This window comes from Rhinolophus ferrumequinum, chromosome 15 (genome assembly GCF_004115265.2).
Source record: "Rhinolophus ferrumequinum isolate MPI-CBG mRhiFer1 chromosome 15, mRhiFer1_v1.p, whole genome shotgun sequence".
NCBI lineage: Eukaryota > Metazoa > Chordata > Mammalia > Chiroptera > Rhinolophidae > Rhinolophus > Rhinolophus ferrumequinum.
In genome coordinates this window covers 41,249,492-41,275,062 of record NC_046298.1, presented here as the reverse complement: position 1 = coordinate 41,275,062, position 25,571 = coordinate 41,249,492, and the positions used below count along the sequence as shown (strand labels likewise).

The following is a 25,571-nucleotide window of genomic DNA, read 5'->3' as shown; positions in this document are numbered from 1 at the left end:
CTTCTCCATCATCCCCACCCCTCTCCCATCTAGCAACCCTCAGTTTTTTCTCTGTATCTCTGAGACTGTTTCTGTTTGGTTTGCTGAAAAACTGAATTTTGAGAGGTGCTGGATCTGCCTGAGCAAGGAAGGGGTCCAGCAGCCCTGGTTACTGACCAGAACTGTCCTCTGGGGCCAGAGGCCTGTGAAGCCAGCCCTCCCTGCCACATGCCTTGTCCTCTGGGGCATGTGGGTTGGAGGGCTGCCTTGTCCCGGGGGAAGGGGCTCTGAGGGCAGCAGTGGTGGAGCATATTATGGGCCAATCAATAGTCAGTCGGGAGCTCAGCCAAGTGGGCACCTGTGAGGTCTGGCTGGAGGCAGGCCTGAGGACACCTTCCTCACCCCCAAATATCTTGATGGAGGGGTGGGGAGGCAAGAACCTATTTTTCCCAGGCACATGGGTCAGGTCAGGTTGCTGGAAGGACCAGATTAAAGGTGGGTGGTACACTCAGAGGGTACGTGAGGAGCTGGGCCTGCCACGGCCTCCTGTCTCCCACTTAGGACACCTGCCTGATGCCATGCTGTGTCTTGAGCAGAATTCACCTCATCAGTCCCACATCTCCGATGGCCTGGTCCTGCTGGGTCTCTGGTGTGGCTTTTCTGTGGATGTGAGGACCCCAGGGGAGGGCTGAGGCTTTCCCTCTCCCCGCTGGCTTGGCCAGGGACCCTTTCAGGGGGTTGGCACCAGCTGGCAATAAGGGTCAGGGTCAGGGTTCAGCAGCTCCTGGCAGGGAGGGGAAAGAGAGAGAGGGATTGTTACTGGGGGGAGGTGAGAGTCAGGGTGAGGGGGAGACAGAGGAACCAGGTAGAGACTGAGAGACACAGGGAAAAACACACACACACAGAATGGAAGACCGAGATGGAAAGAGACAGAGACAGAGACATGGAGGTACCGGAAGAGCCAGAAAAGGGGGCAGACATAGAGAGACAGAGACGAAGAAATGGGAGAGACAGAAACATAGAAAAGGAGAGAGGATGAGAAGGAGATAGAGGAACAAGGAGATAGAAAGAGACCCAGAGTTAAGGAGGGAAAGATAAAAGGAGAGAGAGAGAGGGAGAGAAAAGAGAGGGGGGACAGAGTAGAGAGACATACACAGAGATATGTAGACAGACAGCCAGGGTCACTGAGAGGAAGACAGAGACCCAGGGACAGACAGGAGAAGATAGAGAGGGGCTGAGACCCAGGCCCAGGAGTGGGTCCTGACTCGAATTGTGACCCTGGACAAGGCCCTTCCCCTTTCTGGGCTTCATTCCCTCCTGTGCAAATTCAAGGCCTTGGATCCCTTTACCAAGGAGGAAACGGCAACCCCAGCAGGGGAAAGGACTTGCCCAGGGTCTCTCAGCTGTAACATGCTTCCCCAGGAGCTACAGACCAGAGAGAAGAGTTGGTGATGAGGACAGCCCCCTCCCACTGGTCGTGACCCCCTCCTCTCCCAGGCTCCATGGAGTCCTCACCACCCCTCCCACCTCCCAGCTCCACACCTGGTAGTGGTGATTCTCTGGCTCCCTCTGCGGGGGTGGGGGTGGGGCCTGCAAGGGAAGAACACAGGTGAAGCAGGGCCCTGGCACTCCAACACGCCCCCAACATTTGACCTTTGATGTTAGGACAGACCTGATTCCAAATCCCCATCGCCCCTCCCTGATTATGAGGCCCTAGGTAAAGGGTACAACCTGCCTGCACCTCAATGTTCTCCTCTGAGAAATGGACGCAAGGGCACCGCTTCATGGGAGGCGCCTTCAGTGGCCTGACAATCACCCCATTAACGCTCAGCCTCCCCTGTGGTTCTAAGTTTTTAGTTTTAGCTTCTTAAGTTTCTCTTCTTATTTAATTCTTATTTCAATTCTTCCCACCTGAGTATAAAAGGAATACAGGTAACCCCCGAATAACACAGAACTTTTATAACATGGTTTCACTCTAACACGGTTTGAGAATTAAAGAAATCCCCGAACAACAGGGAGCATAATAAGAGCTTTTAAGAGCAAAAAATATCTCATTGGAAATTAGGGAAATCCCTGAACAATATGGATTGTAATAAGAGCTTTTAACAACAAAAGATATCTCACTTGAAATTTTTCATTCAAGCATGGATGTCGTACCAGATTTGACTGCAGAATTTTAAAATTTATTAGAATTTTAAATCCATTTTGTTCGTGGAGTATTAAGTTCAGAGGATGAAGACATCTTGTCAAAAAGAAAACGCCCTCGGTTCATGGTGCTTAGTAGTGATGACGAAGAAAACACTATTTAATACATATTAATATGTTATCCTTTTGGTGAACATTACTTTAAAAAAGGTATTTCCCTTAATTATAAAACTACAATAGGATGTTTTGTTTTGTTTTCTGAATCTTGCTTTTTCAGAAATCAGCATTATCTTGGCAATCAGGCCATAATAGGGTAAATCGATTGTTTTCATTCTTTTTTTTTTTTTATTGGGGAAGGGGAACAGGACTTTATTGGGGAACAGTGTGTACTTCCGGGATTTTTTCCAAATCAAATTGTTGTCCTTTCAGTCTTAGTTGTGGAGGGCGCAGCTCAGCTCCAGGTCCAGTTGCCGTTGTTAGTTGGAGGGGGCACAGCCCACCATCCCTTGCGGGAGTTGAACCGGCAACCTTGTGGTTGAGAGGATGACCTTCAACCAACTGGCCATCTGGCCACCCGGGAGCTGAGCGGCAGCTCATTGACTTCATTCTAGTTGCGGAGGGTGCAGCTCGCTGACCCATGTGGGAATCGAACCGGCAGCCCCGTTGCCCAGAGCTCGAGCTCTAACCAACTGAGCCACCCGTCCACCCAATAGTATGTTTTTTTTTTTGATTTTTGGAATCTAACCCCCTTTTTTGTACTAGGTCTTTGTTTTGTATAACACGGATTCGCATAACACGGCATTTTTAAGGAAACTAACAACCGTGTTATACGGGGGTTACCTGTATGTGCTCAGTGTAGAAAATATAGACAGGAGAGAAAATAAAGCCCACCCCCAAGCCTCCACACCCAGAGACAAATGCTCTTTATGCTGTGCTGTTTCCTTCCAGTCTCTTTTCCTTCTGGTTTTTAAATAACCGGGGATCCTAGAGAGAGGGATGCAGTTCCCAAACTGTGTGACAAGGCACCCCAGGGCACCACAGCCAACTCGGAGGGGTGGCACCTGGTTAGTGTGGGCTTTAGGGGAGAGGAGCAGCGGGGGGGCCTCACCGTGGGGGTGTCCATGGATGCTGTGTTGAGGGGGCACACCAGGAGGACTGGAGATGGCATCACTTCATAGACGTTTTTGTCACCTGATACAGAGGACAAGGGGAGGAATCAGCTGACAGGTGGCCCACAGGCCCACTCTGGCTGCTGTCGACATTCCTTTATTCATTCAACTAACATTTGTGCAAATCCCTCTTCTTGCCCAGCTCTGTGCTGGGGACACAAGGGTAACTGAGACAGCCCCGGCCCTGTCCTGCTGGGGTTCACAGGCCAGTGGGGGAGACAGACCTGTCCCTAAACAGGGATGACACAGAGTGGGCAGGGCTGGAGTGGGGGAGCCCAGAGGACTTCCTGGAGGAGGAGACATCTGAGACTAAGGAGAAGTGAGAGCTATGTAGAAGCAGGAGAGGGTGTGTGCAGAGGCCTGGTGATGAGAGAGCCTGCCATGTTTTGGGAACTATATGTCTGGTCTGTCTGGATCTATCTATCTGTCTATCTATCTATCTACTTATCTATCATCTGTCTATCTATCTATCTATCTATCTATCTATCTATCTATCATCCATCATCTATCTATTTTGTTTGTTTTGTTTTGAGGGTGGGAATATTACATATGAGAGATGAATCTGGATAAAACAGTGGGGACCAGTTTATGGGAGGCCTTGAGAGCCATGTTAAGGAGGCTGAACTTTGTCCTAAGGGCACTGGGGAGCCATGGAGCGTCTTTGAGCAGGGAGACAGGGTCGGAGTTTTAGAAGTCCCTTGCCGAGGGATGGGGTGGAGGCTGGCCTGGAGGCTGGGAGACCAGAGAGGAGCTGGGTGTGGAGATCTGGGAGATGGAGCTTGAGGTGGGTCGTGACCTGTTGGTGGCTGGGTGAGTATAGGGTGACTGGGGACAGGAGTGCCAGCCAGTGAGAAGAGGAGAAAAGGCAGGTTTGGGGTAAACATTGATGAGTTCAGAATCTGTGCACTGAGTCTGGGGAGCCCTGGAGACATCTGGGTGGGGCAAGCGATTGGGAGGCACCAAACAGGAAAGAGCCAAGGGGTTTGTGGCTGGGGGGCAAAGAGAAGGGAGCCGCGAGGAGGGCTGGGTAGCAAGATGCGGCCTGTGGCTTACCAGAGTTATGACTGGGGCTCAGCTCTGGTTTTCCTGTGGTTTCCATCCTGGGGGCACATGGAAAGAACCAACATTAGCACCATAAGACGCTCAGATGGGATGAGCCCCAGAAAAGCTGGAAAGCCCCCTGGGCTCCAGAGAGAAGGATGGTTCCTACTTCAGACTGAGCCATGGCGAGACCTGTCCCCATCCCCACCTCTTCTCCCATAATCCCCAGCCACACAGCCCTTCTTCAGTCTCCTCAGCCTCCACCTACGCCAACGAGCAATGTTTCTCTAACGTCACCATTTATACAGATCATTTAAATGATCTGCTCCATCTACCTGTTTTATGATTTCCATACTATGTCTCTTTCAACTGGCTCATTTGAATACGCTTATTTAAAAAGTACACTTGACATCACTACATAAAATTTGTTAATCCACTAAATAAATATTTACAGAACATCAACCATGATCTAGGCACTGATTAAGGCGCGGGGAACATAGCTGGGAGCAAGACTGACAAAAAGCCCTGGCCTCCTGGAGTGGACTTCAGTAGTGGGAGGTACTGAGACAGAGAGAGAGAGAGAGAGATTTCAAATAAACAATTGACAGTAAATATCAGGGAATGAAACGTATTAAGAAGGAAAATGAAGATTGAAAGGGACAGCGGATGAAAGGGGTGTGTGTGCAGTTTCAAGTAGGATGGTCTGGGGAAGCTCACTGAAAAGGTGACATTTGAGCAAAGGCCTGAAACAGCCAAGGGGACCAGCTGTACAGAAATCATGGGAAGAGAATTCCAGGCAGAGGAAACAATCTGTGCAAAGGCCCTGAGGCAGGAGCAGGAATGGCAAAGGAACAGCAAGTGTGTCTGGGGCAGAGACTGCGAGGGGCAGAGTGGGAAGTGGTGAGGTCAGGGAGGTGGGGGTGGGGTAGAAGATTGAGCTGGGTCTTGTGTCCATGGTGAGGGCTGTGACCTTGACTCTGGGGGAGCCAAGCTGACTGATTTTAACAGGATCTCTCTGGCTGCCGAATGGGGAACAGACTATGGGGGCACGAGTGGAAGCCGGGAGATCAGTGAGGAGTTTACATTATAAATGAAAAGAAAACTCTGTCCAATTAGACATAAGTAGTAAAGAACTAGGAAAATAAAGGAAAGCCAAACCATAATTTAAATCTGTAGCTCGATATGGTTGCAGATTTTCTCTTGGTAAATGCTATCAAGTATTAGATAAGTGTTAAAGGCTGGCTAGAACCTAATTGAGACATTCATTTGCCACAAGCAGAACAACGCAAAGAGGATTGTTTTTCACCACGTGTTTCAAAGCTTTTAAAAATAGTGAACCATTAAAAAACTTTTTTATATGCAAAAATTTCAAACTTAGAGAAAAGTTGCAAAAATGGTACAAAGAACATCTGTATAGTTTTTGCTCAGATTGGCCTAGTAGGTTCTCTTCTTTTGCTTTAGCATCTGTCCTCTCTCCCTCTTTCTTTCCTGGGTGCATGATTTTTTTTTTTCCTGAACCATTTGAGGGTAAGTTGCAGATATCATGGCCTTCACGGCTAAATACTTCCAAGTATTTAAATATTTCCATTTTGTTTTTTTAAACGCCATGGCCTAGAATGCCATGTTAAGTGGCCTCCAGCTCTGCCTGTGCTCTGAGAATCTTGACAATTCTTTGAGAATCACTGGTTATTGTGGGAAAAAAGCTGGTCCCAGGGTGAGGAGACAGGGAGTCTAGTTCTGGCTCGGGAGCTTACAAGTCACTCAGGCCTGGATTCCTACCTGGGAACATATTGCTACTCACAGGCCAGTTCATTTGCCATTTGGCAAATGAGTTCATATCTCTAAGCCTTAGTTTTTGTCTAGAGACAAGGCAAACTATGGCCCGAGGGCCAAATCTGCCCGATCACCTGTTTCTGTTCTGCCTGTGAGCTAAGGAGTCTAGTCTCCACTACCATGGCAGACATTATTAATCAATCACAGCGTTTTCTCCCACTGAACTTAGATGCCCCCTAAGATGCCAACCCCTTTTCCACTGCAGCTAGTCAGGAAACACTGATTCAGGCAGAAACCCAAATAGTGTTCTGATTAGGAGACAAAGCCAAGGGGTATTTACGAGAGAGGGAAGGGGAACAATTACATCAACAGAAGGGAGGCTGTGGGGACAGAGCCCCAGAGAGCAGTTTCCAGGCTCTCGGCCTCATGTGGAAAGGTGCTGGCTCGGGTGGGAGATGGCCATCAGCTGTGACTAGTTGGCCATCAGCTGTTACCAGTTAGCCATTAGCCACTGTTATAACTGCCGTGGCTAAGCTAGCAAGCTCGGGTTGCAGTTAGCAAGTGAGGTTGGTTGGCAGAGAAGCGGAGGGCAGGTTGCGGATCATGTAGCTCCTGTTTCCTGTGTCTCCAACCCAGCCGCCAGCGAGAGTATAGTGGTACGACTCCCCTATCCATGACTCCGTGGGTGTTCCTTTTTGGCCTCACCATGTCCTGCATTCTTGTGCAGGGAGCGGGACTAGAGACCCTGCCTGACAAAGGCATTTCTATGGGTGCAGATAAGCTAACAAGGTACGTTAATTCTAAGGAATGTTTTTAAGTTTCAGTCCAGTAGTCATCGTATCTGCTTTCTTGTTGTTTTTGCAAACTGTGCTTTGGGGTACAATGTTGCTTTACTTCCAGTCCAAAGGTTATCTTGCCCTGTGTTAACATTCCAAAGGTTTGAGGCATAAGAGTTGTAAGGCAGTTCCTTTGGATTGGCAGTTTCTAGTTCCATTTTAAAGTGGCTCCGTGTATAGTATTTTTTACAGCTGTTTGCCACGCCTAAGTTAGAATTTATCAGGAGAAGGATGAATAGGAGGATGAAGGTCAAGAAACCACAACACCTAAGGAAGAGTTGAGGAAGGAGAGAAGATTGCTGCCTTCACTTTCTGGTGATTATGGAGAGACAGAAAAATTAGACATCTTATCTGCAACCAGCTCAGAAACAGCTCAGGAGAGAAAATTCTGAAGAGCTGATCTCATGAGGAAGGAATTTTTCATGAACAGACTGTCTCCTGGGAAACAGGCCCCAACCTCTCTCTGCCCCCATGCAGTGGTAGCATGGTGACTTTGACTGCCCTCCATCCACTCTACTTCTTCGGCAATAGTATCTGGTTTCCTTTGGGGAAACCCATCCCACTCTCAAACCATTTGGCCATGTGGAGCCAGTTCTATTTCCAGCTCCAGGGCTGCACAAATAGCACACGTTTGGCCGAGTAGAGCATTTGAACACCTGGCCACAGTGACTGGTCCATGAAAGGACATGTGATTTAAGGCAGGCCTGGGGCGTTTGTTGGCACTGTCAGGAACAAGGTGCAGTCTTTCCTCTGTGGTGGCTGAACCAGTGGGATATAAGCCTGGAGTCGCTGGGAGCTATCTTGTCACACCACAAGGGGAGAACCTGCCTGAGAGTGAAGCTACCATGGAGGAAAGCAGAGCTGAGAGGTGTATGGAGGAGTTTCTTGACAAAATTGAGTCTCCGGATCCAGCCACACCTGATGGTCACGTAGGACAAAAAACAACAACCAACTTTCTAATTCTTTGTAAGGCAATTCAAGGGTCTGGTTTCTGTCCCTTGCAATGCAGAATTCTGTCTAATACAGGATAGAAAGATTCTTTTTCACTCCAGGTGTTCCAAGAATTGATGAGATTGTGTATGACTCGGGTGATGTGACTCAGAGAAGAATCAATCGATGGGATTGATTGAGAATGGTAGAAAGGAAGGAAGACAGAAGGGAAGCAGCGAGAGGCCTGGGGCTCCTGTACCTGTGGCTCCGGCCCTTGCAGCCTCTTGTCACCAGGAGATAGGCAATGCTGCCGATGAAGAGGGACACAGCGGCAACAGATCCGACGATGACGATAGCCACAATCCCAGTGCTCGTGGGCAGGTGTGTAACGGGCAGCTTCGTGTGCTTTTCTGAGGATTACGAGAGAGAGAGAGGGCGGTGTGTCAGAAAGGTCTCCCACTGCCCCCACTGCATCAGTGACTATCCACAGAACACTGATGTACCATTGTGTTTTCCCAGCCCAGAGCTTTCTCTTGCTTTTCAGAGCTGAGTATCCAACCGTCTGATTGATTCCACAGCACATAAAACCCAACGTGTCCCAGATGCAACTCCTCGGCTCTCCCACCGCAAAATCTCTGCTTCCCTAGGGTTTCCTACCACGCAAAACCTACCTCCTGACATGCTCCCCACCCCCACCCCACCTACCTGCTTCTTCTTGCCTCAGTTGATGACACCTCCACCCTTCTAGTGAAAGGATGAGGTTCTGATCGGGAAGCTATCTTGTCACAGCACAAAGGGAGAACCTGCCTGAGAGTGAAGCTACCATGGAGGAAAGCACAGCTGAGAGGTGTATGGAGGAGTTTCTTGACAAAATTGAGTCCCTGGATCCAGCCATACCTGAAGGTTATGTAGGACAAAAATAGGACATGGGGGACTCGACTAACAGGGTTCTCATTCTCGAGATGCTATATTTGGGACAAAGCCTACCTGACTTTTGGCCCCCACCACGAGGACCTTCAACCTTTAACCTCAAGTTGGACACCTGTTATGTCCCAGCCATTCTTGGCAGCTAAGTTCATAGACTCAGAGGTCAGAATACTGAGGTTCAAGTCCCTGCTGCCTCCTGGCTGTGTGACCTTAGGCAGATTACTCAACCTCTCTGTGCATCAGTTTTCCCAGCTGTGAAATGAGGACAATAAGAATATCAACTTCTTGGGTTGTTGTGAAGATTGAAACAGTTTACACACACACACACACACACAAAAAAATGTTCTCAATTATCCAACAAAGTAAATTCTGTGCCATTTTACAGATGAGGAAACTAAGGCATAGAGAAGAAAACTGACCTTCCCGAGAGCTCATGGTCAATGCAGTGCTGGGATCACACCCAGACCAGGCTACTTGAACTCCTAATGACCACTCTGTGTGGCTTCTGAAAGAGGTGCCTGGGTCCTGAGAACCCGTGGAGGGTAGGAATAAACTATTTCAGGCTCTGAGTGAGTGAAAATTGTTATTTTCAAACGGACTAGAATATATATATATATGTGAGTGTGTGTGTGTGTGTGTGTGTGTGTGTGTATGTGTGTATATATATATATACATATATATATATGGGAGGGAGAGAGAGAACCAAAAAATGTATACACATTTTAAGAAAGGAAAAAACTGTATTAAAATTATGCTGATGGTAACCACTTTGAGTACCTCTGGTAATTGCAGAAGTTAAATGTGACTTGCATTCATCTTTGTTATCAGTATATATTGAGTATTACAATTTTAATAGTTTTTCCTTTCTTAAAATGTGTATACATTATTTTTGGCACCCTCTGTATGTGTGTGTGTGTATACACATACGCACACAAGAGTCTGACAATTAAGTTCGCGAACTCATCCTAGAAAAAGTGCCACATACCTCATCACTGAATATCACTGTGGTCACTTTCGAAGTACTCTCCTTGGGAAGCGCTGCACCAATGCCAGTGCCTAGTCCACCCTTCAAAGCAACTTTGGAACTCTTTTTCTGGAATGGTCATCAGAGTTGTTATTGGATTGCCCTTGATGTCCTGAATGTCATCAAAATGTCTTCCTTTCAATATTTCCTTTATCTTCTGGTAAAGAAAGAAGTGATTGGAGGCCAGATCAGGTGAGTAGGGAGGGTGTTTCAATATAGTTATTTGTTTACTGGCTGAAAACTCCCAAACAGACAGTGCCTTCTGAGCTGGTGCATTGTCGTGATGCAAGAGCCATGAATTGTTGGAGAGAAGTTCAGCTCTTCTAACTTTTTCATGGAGCCTTTTCAGCACTTCCAAATAGTAAACTTGGTTAACTGTTTGTCCAGTTGGTGCATATTCATAATGAATAATCCCTCTGATATCAAAAATGTTTATCATTGCAACAAGTTCACGAACTTAATTGTCAGACTTTTGTATGTAATCAAATTAATAAATATTTGCCTATTTCATCCATCTCCCTAAAAGTTTATCTGTTCAAATGGTCCAAAACCCATTTTAAAATTTAATCTTGTCACTGTGAGGAACGGGATAGCCTGTGTCCAGGCTTGTCTGGTGTTTGGGCATAGGTGTCCCCATGGTCCAGGGAGGTGGCTAAGTTAGGCCCATTTTGCAGATGTGTAAACCAAGGCCCAGGGGGTTGCATTTAGGTAAAGGATAGAAGGCTGCCCCTCTTCTAGACACTGTGCTAGCAACTTTTGCACCTTCTACTTTATTGAATTCCTACAATTGCAAGTAGAAATTCAATGGCTTCTATGAGTGGCTCAGGAGGTGGTGCAAGGCCAGGCTCTGAGTCTCTGTCCATGTCCACACCCTCCCCCAATTGCCCAGTCTTCTTACAACAAACATCCAGAGCCCCCTTTCCCAGGATCTGCTTGCTGTGGCCCCTGCTGCCCTATCCACCCACCCACCCTTATGACCCACAACTCCATTCCTCACTCTCTGGGCTGCTCAGTCTTTGCCCATGCTGTTCCCTCTGCCCAGCAGGTTCTTCCCCACATGCTATAACTCCTGCTCATTTTTCTGTTCCCAGCTCCTCCTGGAAGCCTTCTCTGATAACCCCAGACCAAGGTGACTCCTGATACACTTTTCCTTCATAGCTTACTTAATTATGTAATCAGTTGATTAATGTTGGTAGAGTGAAAATGTGGGTGTCTCCTTAGCACCTTCCACCACACCACCATTGTGAGGCCCCCAGGATTTCAGAGGGATTGATCCCACCCCCAGCTCTGGATGGGACTCTCATTAGCATGTTCTAATCAGTATGGTCCCACCCCTTGCCACAGTGATTGGATCAGGATAGACAGCAATCCAGACATAAGCCAATCAGAACTCTGCATTCCCTTGGCAGTGATTGGTTCAGGTTGGTCCATCTTGGGGAAGTGAAGGGCCAGAGTTCAGAATTAGGGAAAAGGACATCCCTTGTTCTGGAAGTTGTGGAGTTTTGAGGCCTGTGAACACTGGAATCATTTTGCTACCATAAAAGCATTATCCATGCCTCCCTGTTCCTTGGAAAGAGAACCCTGAGCTTTAGTTGGGCAGAAGTCTGCACAAAATAAAGACTATTTCCAGCCTCATGCATGGACAACTCATTTAAACATGCCTTAAAGCCCTGTGTTGACCAAACAAAATGGCAACATTGTTTCAGACATTGAAACCCTGAGCAAGTTCACATACTGTGTACAAATTTCCCCATTTTATAAGGACACCAGTCATATTGGATTAGGGCCCACCTTAGTGACCTCACTTTAATTTGATTACTTCTGTAAAGATGTGATTTCCGGGGCCGCCCAGTGGCTCAGGTGGTTAGAGCTCCATGCTCCTCACTCGAAAGGCTGCCGGTTTGATTCCCACGTGGGCCAGTGGGCTCTCAACCACAAGGTTGCCAGTTCAATTCCTCGAGTCCGAGTCCCACAAGGGATGGTGGGCAGCGCCCCCTGCAACTAAGATTGAACACGGCACCTTGAGCTGAACTGCTGCTGAGCTCTCGGATGACTCAGTTGGTTGGAGCGCGTCCTCTCAACCACAAGGTTGCCGGTTCTATTCCTGCAGGGGATGGTGGGCTGTGCCCCCTGCAACTAGAAAACGGCAACTGGACCTGGAGCTGAGCTGCGCCCTCCACAATTAGGACTGAAAGGACAACAACTCGAAGCTGAATGGCACCCTTCACAACTAAGATTGAAAGACAACAACTTGACTTGGAAAAAAAAGCCTGGAAGTACACACTGTTCCCCAATAAAGTCCTGTTCCCCTTCCCCAATAAAATCTACAAAAAAAAAAAAAATGATGTGATTTCCTAATAATGTCCCATTCTGAGGAACTGGGAGTTAAAACTCAACATACCTTTTTGAAGGATCCTGATTGAATACACAACACTTCCCAAGTCTAGTTCCCTATGTCCTGGAGAGTCTTTGAGCTGCTCCAGATCCTTTAATCCATTCCTTTTCTGCTTATATTAGCCAGAAGCAGTTTCTGTCATTGCAGCAAGAACTCTGCCTGATTCACAGGACTAAGTGTCCTCTTTTTATAACTTGTTGTATTATCTGCTCATTATTATAGACTGTGAGCTTGTAAAGAAGGAGCCTGCGAATCATTGTATTTTCCAAAGTTGATTGCAACAGTATGCTCTTCCGGATACAACCTTGCTATTCTGCTATCCAGCAGAAGGGTCTAACCCCCTTCCCTTGAATCTGGCCAACCTTAGCGACTCCCTTGAAATAATAATAATAATTAAAAAAATGCAGTGTAGGTGACACTGTGATTTCCAAGGCTAGGTCAGAAGAAGCTGTCCAGTTTCGGCCTCGGTCTTTTGGAATATTCACTCTCCACGTGCTGTCCCTCAGAACCCAGCTGCCATGTTGTGAGGAAACCCAATCACATCGGAGAGGCCACTGTGATGATGCCCCTGTCAACAGAGCCAGCTGAGGTCCCAGCTCACAGCCAGGACAAACCTCCAGACATGTGAGTGAAGACACCTCTGGATGATTCCAGGCATTTGAGCCAAACTTAGCCACTTGAGTCTTCTCATCGGAGGCCCCAGACATCGCAAAGCTGACAAGCCACCCCTTCTGTGCCCTGTCTGAATTCCTGATCCCAGAAATCGTGAACATAATAAAATGGTTGTTGTTTTACAGCACAGAGTCTGTTCTGCAGCAATAAGTAACGAGGACTGGACTTCACCTGTTTCCTCTTCCAGGACTGGAAACTTTTTGGTTTTTCTCTTCACTGGTCTCTGAGACCATCCATAGTCAGTTTTACTAACAAAGTATCATCTGGGGCTTCTTCTGTGGACCAAATTTATCCATGCTCATATTAGACTGGATATAATCACATCTGAAAAGTGTTTTGAGAGGCCATTATACAAATGGACAATGGCCATACCATCCATAAAAGCAAAATTGTGACCCACAGCCTGCAGAAACCTGCCTAGGACACCAGTCCTCTCATAAACAGCCCAGGAAGTCAGCCTGCTTTAAGTCAGACTTGCAGGAAGCCAGCTCGCACTCTATAGTGACTCTCCAGGAAGCTAGACAATAACTTCGGTAACAATCAGCCCCAACTGGCTGGAACTTGGTTAATAACTGATAGCTTTCCTAATTTGGTCCCCGCTTCTAAGTTAAGAACAACCGGAGCGAGCCAAATATGTATCCTACCCAGTCACGTAGGATGCCCCGCTTCTGGTGAGTTTCCCTATTTGTATGTCAACAGCCTCCAATCAGGGCACCCGGGAAGCGTTCCCTATTTATTCCACTAGGAGGCTTTCCTACCCCTCTGCTTGCCTTTGAGTCTGCAAGTGATAGTGGCTGATTCTCTTGCTATATATAGCAAGTTCTGAATAAATAGCCTTTGCTTTTCTCATTTGGTTGGTCTTTGTTGATTTCCACAGCTTCAAAAGCAGCAGCATCATGTGGATTTGCCAAGCCAGTCCGTATAACCATCCTGTGGTGGGAGGTTCTGTGATTGCCCCTACTTTGCAGACATGGAAATGGAGGCTCTGAGAGGTTCTGTCATTTGACTAAAGGTCGAATTGCTGGTGACTAGTAAACCTTCGACAGCATATAGTTAGTCTTTGATGATGGTTGTTAATGATGAGGCAGAATGCAGGAATCTTCCTTTTATCTGCAGGGAATATGTTCCAAGACCCGCAGTGGATGCCTGAAGCTGTGGATAGTACTGAACTCTATACTTACTATGTTTTTTTCCTATACATACATACCTATGATAAAGTTTACTTTATAAATTAGGTACAATAAGCAATTAACAACAATAATATGCATAAAATAGAGCAATTATAACAATATACTGTAATAAAAGTTATGTGAATCTGGTCTGTCTCAAAATCTCTTATTGCACTGTACTCACCTTTTAACTTAAAGGAAGCACTGCATGGCTTCTCTTTGCCATGTCTGAATTGCCAGCATCACTGCTCTTGTGCTTTGGCGCCGCTATTAAGTAAAATAAGTGTCACTTGAACACATGCACTGTGGTACGTCGACAGTCAATCTGATAGCTGTGACAGTGACTAGCGGGTGGGGAGACGCTGGATGAAAGGATGATTATATCCCTGGTGGGATGGAGCTGGATGGTGGGAGGTTTCATCATGCTTCTCGGAATGGCACACAATTTACGAATTGTTTATTTCTGGAATTTTCTAGAATTTAGTATTTTCAGACCACCATTGCCCCCGGGTAACTGAAATTGCAGAAATCGAAACCGTGGATAAGGGGTGGGGACTACTATAAAGTCATAGTTAAGAGTGTAGGCGCTGGAGCCAACGAGACTGGGTTTAAGTCCTGCTCCCTATCTGGGTGGCCTGGACAAGTTGCTTAACCTCTCTGTGTCTCTGTTTCTCCATCCGAATAATGGTGTTCATCACACCATGGTTGGGAAGAGGATAAATGTGTCTGAAGCACGCTGCACATGGTCCATAAAGGGGAGTCGGGCTCTGTAATTAACTGCCTTGGGTGTCAGAGGGGCCAGAAGGCTTCAAGGAGCCTGTGCAGGGTTGTCTGAAGGCCCCAGTTCCCCGTGATCGGATTTACGGGACAACAGACACAAGCTGTACATGACTGTGACTCCCCTCTGGTCTTTTGAGCCCAGTTTCTGTTGCTTACTGGCTGTGGGACCTTGGCAATTGAGTTTCCCTCCCTGAGCCTCAGTTTCCTCATCTGTAAAGTGGGGACAGCCATAGTACCTGGGCCTTTCTTGTGTTTTCGGGCTGCCCTGTGCCTGCGAATCCTCCACCTCATGAGTTCTGCCAGAGACTTGCTTTCTTAGCCTCCTTTCAGCCAGGCTCCCCAATCAGATGTACCCATGTGAGACAGGCTTGGGAAGCCAGAGACACAGAGACACAGGCATCAGGCCTGGCCTTTGATGGTGAGAACATGGCTGACATGCCCACCAACCGATAAACTCCACAAAGGCAGAGATCCCTGTCCCGCTCCTTTTGTAAACTCAGTGCCTGGCACACAGCAGGCGCTCAACAGATGTTTCTTGAATGTATAAATGAATAAACGAATGCAGCTTTCCAGTGCCCCACGAGCACTGGGGTCTGGGCCCAGTGCTGATAGTGTGGGCAATGCTTACTCCGGCAGGAGCAGCTCTGCTGAGTAACTTATACCTTGTTCCTAGTTCCCAGCCTCCTGGACGTCCCGTGAGCACACGATGCCCTTTATTAAACCCCTTTCTGCACATGCCAGTGGGGGTGACTTCTGTTACAGCCAAATGCTCTCATGATGAGGAGAGTTACTTCAGACACAGGAAGTGCTCCCTGCCACTTCCATCCCCCACCATGTAGGGGCTGAATTTGGGGCCACAGCTGCCCTCAAATATAAATGTCCTGGCTCCCGAGGAGACCCATCCTAAGGTGAGGACACTCCCATCCATCCCTAATTCCCCTTAATTTAACCTCCTTTTCCTTTGCTCTTCCTTTTCCATCGAGCTGAACCCTTTTGGGCCCCTGCTCTCTATGCTCAGCTTACCAGAAGCCACGGCAATTCTCTCCCCCTTACTTTCTGCTCTCCTTGGAGACCCCTCAGTGCGTCCCTGAATCCTTGTGGAAGCCACCAGGGTCGAGAAAAAGCCAGGTGGCAGAGGGGTCAGGGACACAGACTGGGACCCAAGTGGATTTTCAGCTTCCCTCCTCTCAGTGGCATGGTCTTGGGCCCTCCCCCGGCCTCAGTTTGCCCCTCTGTAAAATGGGGATCATCCAGGGCCTTTCCAACAGGGTTCTTGTGAGAATGGAATGAGGTGAGGTCAGCAAAGTGCTGAGCTTGGAGGTGCCTGGCATGTGGTAATTGCTCCCTACATGGGAGATGGTTGCAAATATTTATTGAGTGGATTAATGGTAAACAAAATGATAATAAACATATATTATGATAACTACTAGAAATGGCAGGTATTGAGTCCTTGCTCATCTTCCCAGCCCTAATCCCCAGGCCCCCAACTCCCCATCTTATTTGTCTTACTTGTCCCCACCCCCTTGGACAAGGGGTGGACCCTTGACTCAAGGGGAAGCAAATCACAGGCAAGTCTGGGACAACCAGATTCCCTTTCCGTCTGTCTCTCTCTCCAGCTCCCTTTCCTTTTATTCCTGCATTCTGGAAGAGGAGATTCAGAATACGCAAAGAAGCCTGGCTGACACACTGTTTATTGTCCTAGTGGGAATCCCAGGCCATGGAGAGGAGAATGGAGTCCGTGAGCACATTGACACCAGAGATGGCGCCCCCTGGAGGAGGGGGGAGCATTTGGCTTCCTGACAAATATTTCCCGCCAGAACCCTGCTGGGTTCCCCACACATTCATTCATTCAACAGTGTCCCACCCTGCTCTAGGCTCCGAGGAGAGAGTTGTGAACCCAGGCCTCCTGGTGCTGACATCCCAGGGGCTATCTCTGGGGTTTCACAAAATCTCCCCACTTTGAGCCAGTTAGAGAGAGCGTCTGTCTTTACAGTCCGAGCCTTGGCTCCAATACATCCTTAGGATGCCCTCCTTGCTTTCTTGCCTCAGTCATGCCAGCTCAGTTTCTGAGCCCAACAACTTCCAGCCACAGGCCCTTTGCACAGGCTGAGCCCTCTGCCTGAACACCTCCCAAAGCTCTTTTCCCTTCTACTTAGCACTGTCAGTTATCACTCAGGCTTTGTTGAAGGATCACCTTTCCAGGTCAACCTCCCTGATACTCCAAATGAATCTCCTAATCACAATCTTATACTCCTTGTACTTGCCTTTCTTTCACAGTACCTGCTCTGTTCATAATGATTTGAGTGTGTGTGTGTGTGTGTGTGTGTGTGTGTGTGTGATTATTTAATGTGTGTGTCTGTGAGCCCTGGGAGAGCAAGGCCAGGGCTCACTCAGTCACCACTGTGTCCCCAGCACTGCCCAGTACAGGCCGACACAGAGGAGGCTTTGAGGAGGAGGCACTTGGGGAATGTTTGCTGAAGGTGTGAGTGAATGATCAATTTAGTGTCTGCAGAGGCAGCTCTATGTCTGATTCAGGCAGCCCTGCATTTGAATCCCAGCTCTGACGTTGATTCAATGATTGACTGCCTGATATTCAGGAGGTGACTTAAACCACCCGAACCTCAGGTTCCTCCTGGATAAAATGAAGATTCAACCCGCACTGGGCCCCATGGATGAGTTAAACTGTGAATTAAATCACTCTCTTTAAAACACTCATAGCTTCTTTTCAGTTTCCCCACAGCCTGCAAGCATGGCCCCTGTGTGCCTCTCAGACCTCACCTCCTTAAACGCCCAACTTGCTCACCACCTTACAGCCATGGCTTCCTTCTGTCTATGCTTTGAATACACTACTAGACTAACCTAGCGTCAGGGCATTTGCACTTGCTGTTCCTTCTGCCAGGAACTCTGTCCTCCAGAAATCCTCAGGGCTCTCTCCCTCCTTCCCATCTCTACTCAAATGTCACTTTTCCAGTGAGGCCTCCTTGATGACCTGCCATTCCAGATCACATCATCCTGTTTCACTTTTTTTTTTCCACTGCAAGTCATAACCTCTCCACACCTCAGTTTTCCCATCTGTAAAATGGGTCTAATAATATTACCCACCTCCCAGGGCTGCTGTGAGGATTAAATGAGTTATCATATGTAAAGCTGGCATGTAATAGGCACTAAATAATGTTAGTTATCACTATTATTATTAATGTCACTATCTGAAATGACATCTTAATTGATTATTTATGGCTTTATTATCAGCACCCCATGTTTGAATGAAGGAAGGGGGATTATTTCTCTTTCTCTGCTTTGAAAGGAAGTGGTTAAGCTCCCAGACCCTTGTCATTGTGACTTCATGGGATGAAATCCCAGCTCTGCCAATTTCTGTGCCTCCATCTGTAAAATGGAGACAATAATGGCACTTACCTCATGGATTTTTTTTATTGTTTTCATTTGTTTATTTATTCAAACATTAACTGAGAGCCTACTATGTTCCACACACTGTGGTAGATGTTGGATGATAAAAGAATGAGTATGTTCTATTTCTCTCACTTTGAAGGACTATTCTAGGAGACCAATATGTAAACTGATAAATTAAACCACCATATGAAAGTCACAAAAGTAACCCTGGGGACATAAATGATGAGTGACCAAGTCGGCCTAGGAGGGTTGAGAAGTTATTATTCCCACCCCTTTAGTTCACTGAGATATAATTGACATATAGCATTTCAAGGAGTTTTTTTTTTTTTTAAAGATACAAATGAGTTCCTATAGGGCAGTGGCTCTCAACTGGGATGATTTTACCTTCCGGGGACATTTGGCAATGTCTGGAGACATTTTTCCTTGTCATGACGGGAAGGGTGCTACTGGTATCTAGTGCGGAGAGGCCAAGGATACTGCTAAATATCCCACAGTACACAGGACAGCCCCCTACTATAAAGAATTAGCCAGTTCAAAATGTCAACAGTGCCCAGGTTGAGAAGCTATGCTGTACAGTGTGTTGACAACAGTCCCATAACAAGTGCCCAAGGAACATTAGCTGTTGCTGTTGTCCACCACCCTGTCTCCAGGATTCCTCCAAAAGTACTTGACTTATGAACATGAGGATTGAGTGATGTAGTTTACTTCTCTGGACCAGGCATCCAGTAGGTGCTCAATAAGTATTTCATTAATTAATGCATGCGAGGAGTAAGTGAGGTGGTGCATTCTGCAGGGTCTGACTCAGTGTCTGGCACAAGAGAGGCATTCAATAGATATTTTACTGGTTAATTGCATGAGCAAATGATATTTCTAAGGCCTGGTATGCAGTAGGTGCTCAATCAATATGTGCTGAGTGGAGGTAGTGTTTGCACGGGGTCTGGCACACAGTAGCTGCTCAGGGTACGTTAGCCTCCCCACTTCCTCCCCCAGGGCCCAGCACTCACCGGTCACCTGGACCTCAGTCTTGCCCCGCATGGTCCAGGAAGGGTTGATGGTAACCACTACAATGTAGGTGCCGCTGTCCTTGGGCTGGGCGTGATACAGCAGCATGGAGCCATTGGGGAAGCCAACGATGTTCCGCTGCTCCATGGCACTGCCATCTCTCTGGGGTCGCTTGAGCTCAGGGATGTAGGTGAACAGTCTTGTGCCACCATAGGCCTCCTCCCCCAGGTACCAGATGAAGTCTTGGAAGGTGTCTGGGATCCCCTGGACAGACAGGAGTAGATTCTGGTCCTTTTGAGGTTGTTCTGGAATCTTTTGGATGTGGAGGTCAGCCCAGGAGTCTTGGGGAATCCAGAGGGCCAGGACTGAGACTGTGGGGAGTTACAGGGGAGGCCGGAGATCAAACGTGTTCGTCAGGGACCATAGCATTCTCCTCCCAATAGTCCTCATCTGGGGGTAAGGATTTTGAGTTGCTCATTGGAAACAGTGCTGGGATTGATTAGTGATGTCTGCCCTGGGTTCAGGAGTAGACACCCAGCCAGACCCACAGGGACGCCACAGATTTGCCATCCCCTTGTACCAGAAAGTTTCTCTGCCCTGAGCTGCTGTGTGGCCTGTCTCTAAACACGTGGACTCTCGGAATTCATTCATCCAACCAATACTTACAGGCTTATATATTGTTTATGTTACAATACCAATTACATAAGATATGTCTAAAATTCCCTAGATTTCTAGGCACTGGGGACACAGCAGGGAACTGAACACAAATAAATTCCTGCCCTCATCTGCTTAACATTCTAGAAAATTTCATAGATCAAATGGTGATGGCGTTGTGATTCCACCACTACCCTCCTCCCTTATCTTACTCTAATATTTTCATCTTCCTTGATAACCTTTCCTTCTTCCAAGGGGAAACATCAACCCCTGGGCCAAGTCTCCTTCTCCCCTTGGCCTTGGGGGTACGTTTCCTCCTTACCTGAGAGCAGGAGGCCCTTTGAGAAGTGACACTGGGTCCCCGTGGGACTCTCCATCTTGGTATCCTGTGGAGACGTCAAGGGTCCACCTGCTGGACACCGACGGGGTCAGAGGGCCTGTCTGAAGTGGGCCAGCTCAGTGAGGATCCTGGGAGTGTCTCCGACACATGGCAGAGGCTGGTTGAGCCCCAGCACCCCTTTTCCACAGGCTCTGGAGGTGTCACCTGTGTTCACTGTGATGAATGCACAGACACTGGTTGAACCAGTTTTCTAGGTGACTGGGGAACTTCCTGAGGCTTCCCAGCACCGCTCCCTTGACCCCCCATTTATCGCTTCTTCCCACTCAGTGTGACTGTCAGTAGCAACAGCAGTAATTATGACAAGTCACAGCCGCCTCTGGTTGAGCAATCCCTGCACCTCCCCTGGGTCCCTGCAGATTGGCCCAACACATACTACCTCATCCAACATCCACTATGCATAAATGTTCCCAGTTCAGAGATGAGAAAACTGAGGCTCAAGGAAGGAAGGCAAGTCTACTAGCAGGGGGAGGTGGGATTTGACTTGTGCCTGGCTTATTCCAAAGCCCGTAGTATAGTTTTTCAAAAGCATCCCTCCCCACCTCCCTCCTTCTCTCCCTCCCTCCATGCATATATGCACGCCTGCATTCATTCATTCCAACACACACTCCCTATGCCCAGCCCCATGCTGGGCGGTGCTGGGGACACAGTGATGATTAAGACAGCTCCTGTCCTGTCCTCAGTCCACAGTGGGGCTCACACTTCCATATGTGTGTGTGGGACAGGCCTGTCCCCGCACGATGATGATCCAGAGAGATCAGTGCTGGGTTGGAGGAGCTTGGGGACTGGGAGAGCCCAAGGGGACGCTTCATTCAGCCTGAGGGGCAGGGAGGGTTTCCCGGAGGAGGGAATGGCTGAGACATGGAGTAGGAGTAGGAATGAGGCAGAAAGTGGGGTGGAGTGGGCTGGGGTGAGGTGTACCAGGCAATGTAAACAGCACATGCAAAGGCTGACACGCCATCAAGGCGCCCTGGGGAAGCTGCAAAATCCTGGACGAGTGGGGAGGCCAAGTGGGAGGGGGCGTGTGGCTGGAGAAATGGGAGGGGTAGTGTGGTTTGGAGTTCTGTTGGGACAGGGGCTGGGTGATAGAGGGTCCAGGGTTGTGCAAATACCATAGCCACTAGCCACGTATGGCTATTGAAATATAAGTTTAAATTAATTAAAATTCAATGTCTTAAAAAACTTAGTTTCCTTAAACTAGCCACTTTCAGGTGCTCAATAGCCCTATGCGACTAGTGCTGTGACATGAGACTGCAGATATAGAACATTTCTATCATCACAGAAAGTTCTATTGGACTAGGGGTCCAGTAGGGGGCAGTGCCAGGTGAGATTTCTAGGTCTGCAGGAAGACAGAACATCCAGTGTGTGTGTGTGTGTGTGTGTATGCGTTCTGGACACACATCATCAGATTGTCAGAGGTGATAGCATCTTCCAGAGTCCCCAGATTAGGGGGAGGGAGAAACCTTTGAACCACCTGGAGGGGCGGTGTGGCCAGGGGGTGTACAAGTGTCCCAACAACCAGACTCCAATGCTGCCCTGTTGCCATTATAAACACTGCTCTGCGAGCAGTGCCAGGCCATGCATAAAGTCAGTTATTCTGGATTTCCCAGTTACTGAATCTCCTCTCTCTCTCTTACTTGAATAATGACTTTGACCCCTTTTGCGTTATTAAAATAAAGTGTAGGTTTGTTACAGAAATTTAGACTGTATGGACTCAAAAAGAAGAGAGCAAAATTCAACCGTCTTCCCATTATCCAGACAAAGATGCTGCTAATACCAGAGGTCCAGGCTTCCATCCCCTGTCCTGAGCCTTCATCCCCTTTCTTCCCCAGCCCCAGAGAGCAGGTCCCGATTGGTCCAAGCCTCTAGGTGATCCCATTCTTCTGTCCAGGGATTGATTGAGCGCTGGGTGGTACTGGCCAATGAGACCTGAGGGAAGGCTGCTGGGGAAGTTCACCCAGGATCCGGTGGGCCACTTCTCAGAAGTCCCCATCTGGCTGTGATGCCCGGAATGCCACAGCCATCTTGGCACCAGCCTGAGGATGATGCCAACATGTGGAGGAAAACAACAAACAGCAGAGAAGCAGAGCTGAACTCCACGCGTGGTGCCTGGAGTAGAACCAGACAATCAAGTTTCTTGTTTTTAATCCCAGCCCAGGAGGGGGCGGGGGTGGGGTGAGGTGGGGTGGCGGTGTGTGCTTTCTGCCTTTGGTGCCCGAAATATCCTCACCATCACATTTTTCTATACTGGTAAAGATTCTCATTGACTGAACTCTACTCAGGTTCCCCTGAACTCTTTTCCAACTAGGCCTGACATTTGGACGTCTGTGTTCATCTCTGCAGTGTCCAGTTTAGCAAGAATCGTCAGTCAGTCTAACCAGAACCCCCCACCCTTGACATCTGATTACCCTTGATATCTGATTAGGTTCCTCACCCTGCACCATCTCCCAGGTGATGTCTGATCACCCTGGCTTGCCTTCAGCAGGAATCCTGCTGGCTCAGTTTACCCAGAACCCTCCCTTCCCCAGATATTTCCTCCTAGTAATTTTCCATCCACTGAGCTCCACCTGCTCCCTGGCTATAAATTCCCGCCTGCCCAGGCTGTATTTGGAGTTGATCCCAGTTTCCTTTACTGCAAAATCCCATCGCAGTGGAGCTTACACCTGTTGTCACCGTCCCCTCCTCTTGAATAAAGTCTGCCTCATCAGGTTTTAACTCATGTCACTGAACAATTTTTTTCCTTAACAGAATATTATTTTTTTTCTTTAACAATTCACCCATCCTCAGCTTCATGAATTTTATTGGTTCCTGAAAATTCTGCCAGTAAGAGCCAGGAAACGAAAAAAAAATGTTCTATAAGAATTTAAAGTTTTTAAAATTGTGGCAAAACACACATAACACTTACCATTTTAACCATGTTAAAGTGTACATTTCAGTGGTATTTAGCACATTCACAATGTTGTGCAACCATCACCACGATCTATTCCCCCCGCCCCTTTCTTCCACCTCCATCCCTACTCTAGTTCAAGCCGTTGTTTCTCAGTCTAGTTGTGTAGGACACAGCTCCCTGGCACATGCTGGTCTTATGAGCCAACCACCTGAGCCACCGGGTGGGCCCACCACAGTCTATTTTTATGACTCTTTTATCACTCCAAAAGAAAACTTTGGACCCATTAAGCAGTCACTCTCCATTCCACCTTCCCTCTTCTCTTTTTTCTCTCTATGGACTATGGACTTTTGGTCTAGACATTTCCTGTCAATGGAATCATGCAATATGTGGCCTGTGTGTCTGGCTTCTTTCACTCAGCATAGTGTTCTCAAAGTTCATCTATATTTTAGCGTTTGTCAGTACTTCATTCTTCTTTATGGTTGAATCCCATTGTATGGCTGGACCACATTTTATTTATCCAGTCATCCGTTGATGAACATTTGGGTTGTGTCAACTTTGGCTATTGTGAATAATGCTGCTATGAACATTTGTGTACAAGTATTTGTTTGGGTATCTGTTTCAGTTCTTTGGGGTATCTACCTAGGAGTGGAATTCCGGGCTCACTTCATTATGTTTTACTAAGTTAGATTTCTGTAGCACGGGCATCCTCACCCCAAGCAATCAGCATCCCAGATGCTTCTGGGTCCAGTCTCAACTTCTGGCTCTGTGGAATCCACAGATCCTTCCTTGACAAACAGGCTATCATATTCGTAGCTCGTGGGAACAGAGATCAGTACAACCTTGATGGGGGACTATTTGCCAATATCTATCATGACAGGGGCCATACTCTTTGACCTAGCAATTCCTCCTGCAGAGCGTCCCAACACCCATGCTAAGTGATATTCACCACACCACTGTAATGGTAAAAGTCCAGAAACAATATGAATGTCCATCCCTAGGGGCCTGGTAGAAAAACTCCTGGGCGTCCCCCTGTGGAGTACCATGTGGCTGTAAAAAGGCTAAAGAGGCTCTCTCTGAATTTCCAGAAACCTTCAGTAATAGAAGCAAGGTGTAGAACAGCACATATGAGATGTTACCTACTGTGGAAAAAAGAATCTATATTTGTCTGTACATAAACAAACTCACCAGAAAGCAGTGCCACAGTTATCTGTGGTAGAGCACAGCCCAGGGGGAGAGTGGCAGATAGACCAAAGATGTCCGGATCCTAATCCCAGGAAGCTATGAATACCATGTTTCCCCGAAAATAAGACCTAGCGGGACAATCAGCTCTAATGTGTCTTTTGGAGTAAAAATTAATATAAGACCTGGTCTATATTATATTATATTATATTATATTATATTATATTATATTATATTATATTATATTATATTATATTAAAGGTCCGGTCTTATATTATAGTAAAATAAGACCAGGTCTTATAGTAATTTTTGCTCCAAAAGACCATTAGTGCTGATTGTCTGGCTATGTCTTATTTTTGGGGAAAGACGGTATGTTCCTTACACAGCAAAAGGGACTTAGCAGATGTGATGAAGTTAAGGACCTTGCAATAGGGGGCTCATCCTGGATTGTCTGGGTGGGCCCCGTGAAATCACAAGGGTCCTCATAAGGGAAAGAGGGAGGCAGGAGAGTCAAAGGAGAAAAGGCAATGAAGCTTCTAGGAGCTGGAAAGGCAAGGCAAGGGCTTTTCCCCTGGAGTCTCCAGAAGGAACCAGCCCTGCCGATACCTGGATCTTAGCCCAGTGAGACTCATTTCAGACTTCTCACTTCCAGAACTTATAAGGGAATAATTTTGTGTTTTTCAGGCCACTAAGTCTGCGGAAATACAATTCCCCCACCCAAAGTGTAGCATTCAATGGTTTTTGGTAAATTACATTATTAATTTTTAAAAATAGTGAGAAAAATAGATGACAAATTGGTCATTTTAGCCATGTCTAAGCATACAATTTTGTGGCATCAATTACATTCACAGTGTTGTGTGAAACTCGATATCCACATGCAAAAGAATGAAGCCGGACCGTTCCCTAATGCCCTTGGCACAAATGAACTCAAGTGGACCCCTGATGTCTTTTTATGACTTTCAATTTGGGGGTGTTTATGTATTACCTAGTTAAAAAAATTAAAACCAGAGAGAAAAATCAGACAAGCTCTCCCCGTGGTGTCTGAGAACCCTGGGGACCCATGTTCTTGTGGCTTTCCCAATTCAGGGTCTTACTTCCAGGCCGCTGGCCCCATCCCACATGGTGACAGCCCATGAAAAACTCGGCCCGTCCTCAATTCCCACCAAAGACCCCCTTGCACACAGCCACTTGATGTGTAATA

The 25,571-nt window shown here is 47.4% G+C and overlaps 1 protein-coding gene across 1 annotated transcript; it reads right to left on the bottom strand.

The window, feature by feature from the left end:
- CEACAM19 (CEA cell adhesion molecule 19) lies at positions 1-20,578 on the bottom strand. Its single transcript, XM_033128293.1, has 7 exons — positions 20,227-20,578; positions 19,253-19,621; positions 8,133-8,283; positions 4,347-4,393; positions 3,233-3,315; positions 1,522-1,569; positions 1-763 (listed from the first exon to the last, which is right to left on the bottom strand). Exons 1-7 carry the CDS (start codon positions 20,279-20,281, stop codon positions 710-712), a joined length of 807 nt encoding a protein of 268 aa, XP_032984184.1. The 5' UTR covers positions 20,282-20,578; the 3' UTR covers positions 1-709.
- Positions 20,579-25,571: the final 4,993 nt, after the last annotated feature.